This window comes from Salarias fasciatus, chromosome 6 (assembly GCF_902148845.1).
Source record: "Salarias fasciatus chromosome 6, fSalaFa1.1, whole genome shotgun sequence".
In the NCBI taxonomy this organism is placed as follows: Eukaryota; Metazoa; Chordata; class Actinopteri; order Blenniiformes; family Blenniidae; genus Salarias; species Salarias fasciatus.
The window spans coordinates 16,243,180-16,244,455 of NC_043750.1; the positions used below are offsets into that span (position 1 = coordinate 16,243,180).

Sequence of the window (1,276 nt, forward strand, 5' to 3'; positions counted from 1 at the left end):
TTAAGCTAATAAATAATCTCTCAACTTCTCTAAACTGCAGTCCACCATAGTTTTCCAGAGTCACAGCTAATTCTCACATTATCCTTTGCTTTAATGTGATTAACTTAATTCTAACTAGATGATCTTAAAAATAATTTGAAATAGTCATTCAAAAAAATCTGTACTTTTATTTTTCAGGAGACAACCAAATAATTTGGTTAACACTGTCAATGAGCAAACAATGAGAATACACTAATTAATAGAATATAATGACAGTTTTCAGATGCAGTTTGAATACATGTACAATATTGTAACTCATACTTACTTTGTATTGGGAAATGTCATTCTTATCTTTAATGATGTAATGTCAAGGATGTCTGAAGGGGCACATTTTAACTTAATTGATGTGGAATTAGATATAAATTCAGATCATTTGAAAACATTTGGCACATTTTGTGCATGTCAGTGGATATCATAGCACTTGACAAATACTAACAATAGAACGGGACCAAAAAATTAAAAATAACAGAGAAGCAATAACATGTTATTGACTATTTATATCAGGATATCTATTCATTGTTGTTTTATCATTATTTATGCTTTGTATGTGTTATTTAGTATATTGCATTACTAAAAAATGTGTATTTTCAAATTTAGGAATTATTGGTCCAGATTAGCAATTCCAAATGAATAGAGGAGACTATCCTTACAAATGCGGTTGTGTTAACCTGTTGAATAAATGAGAAAACACAGTGGAAACGATATCAAGTAGTTCTCTGTTTTCCTCCGTTTTCCTTTGTTTCAAAGACAGAATAAAACCCGTATGCCTCTCTTCGTTACTGTTTTATTACCAGTATTTCGCTTCTAATTCAGCGAGCTGATCACTCTTCGAAGAAACGCTCTACTTTTTTCATCTGCTTGGTGGACGCGTCCATTCCTCTGGAGGGGTGGTCTACATCCTTCTGTTTATTCAGTGTCCCCTTCCGTCTAACGTCACAACAGAGATGACTTTAAAATCAAAAACCTGAAAATACATTTCGATCAGATGTTGGTAGAAGTAAAAGCTCCGACAGAGGAGACTTACTGGACTATTTGGTTGGCTGACTCAGGCCGCTCCCCCCTCCGCCGCGACGCAGTGGCAGCGGCTGGAATAACCTTGGTGTGAGCCAGTTGAGCGGCTGGAGAGGAGAGCGAGAGGCTGAACGGCGAGGCGGCGGAAGATCAGCGACTGCTGGCGTGAACATGGCGGAGACCGTACGCTCGCTCTTCGAATACCGGGACCCGCACTGCCTGGACA

The 1,276-nt window shown here is 38.0% G+C and overlaps 1 protein-coding gene across 2 annotated transcripts in view; it reads left to right on the plus strand.

Annotated features, from left to right (window-relative positions):
* The first annotated feature begins 1,166 nt into the window (after window positions 1-1,166).
* LOC115390249 (serine/arginine repetitive matrix protein 1) overlaps window positions 1,167-1,276 on the plus strand; it is a 24,698-nt gene continuing 24,588 nt past the window's right edge. For both annotated transcript variants that reach the window (XM_030094033.1, XM_030094034.1), the window contains exon 1: window positions 1,167-1,276. This exon is cut by the window's right edge and continues 40 nt beyond it. In XM_030094033.1, the coding sequence (XP_029949893.1) occupies window positions 1,222-1,276 (55 nt within the window). In that variant the 5' untranslated portion in view covers window positions 1,167-1,221.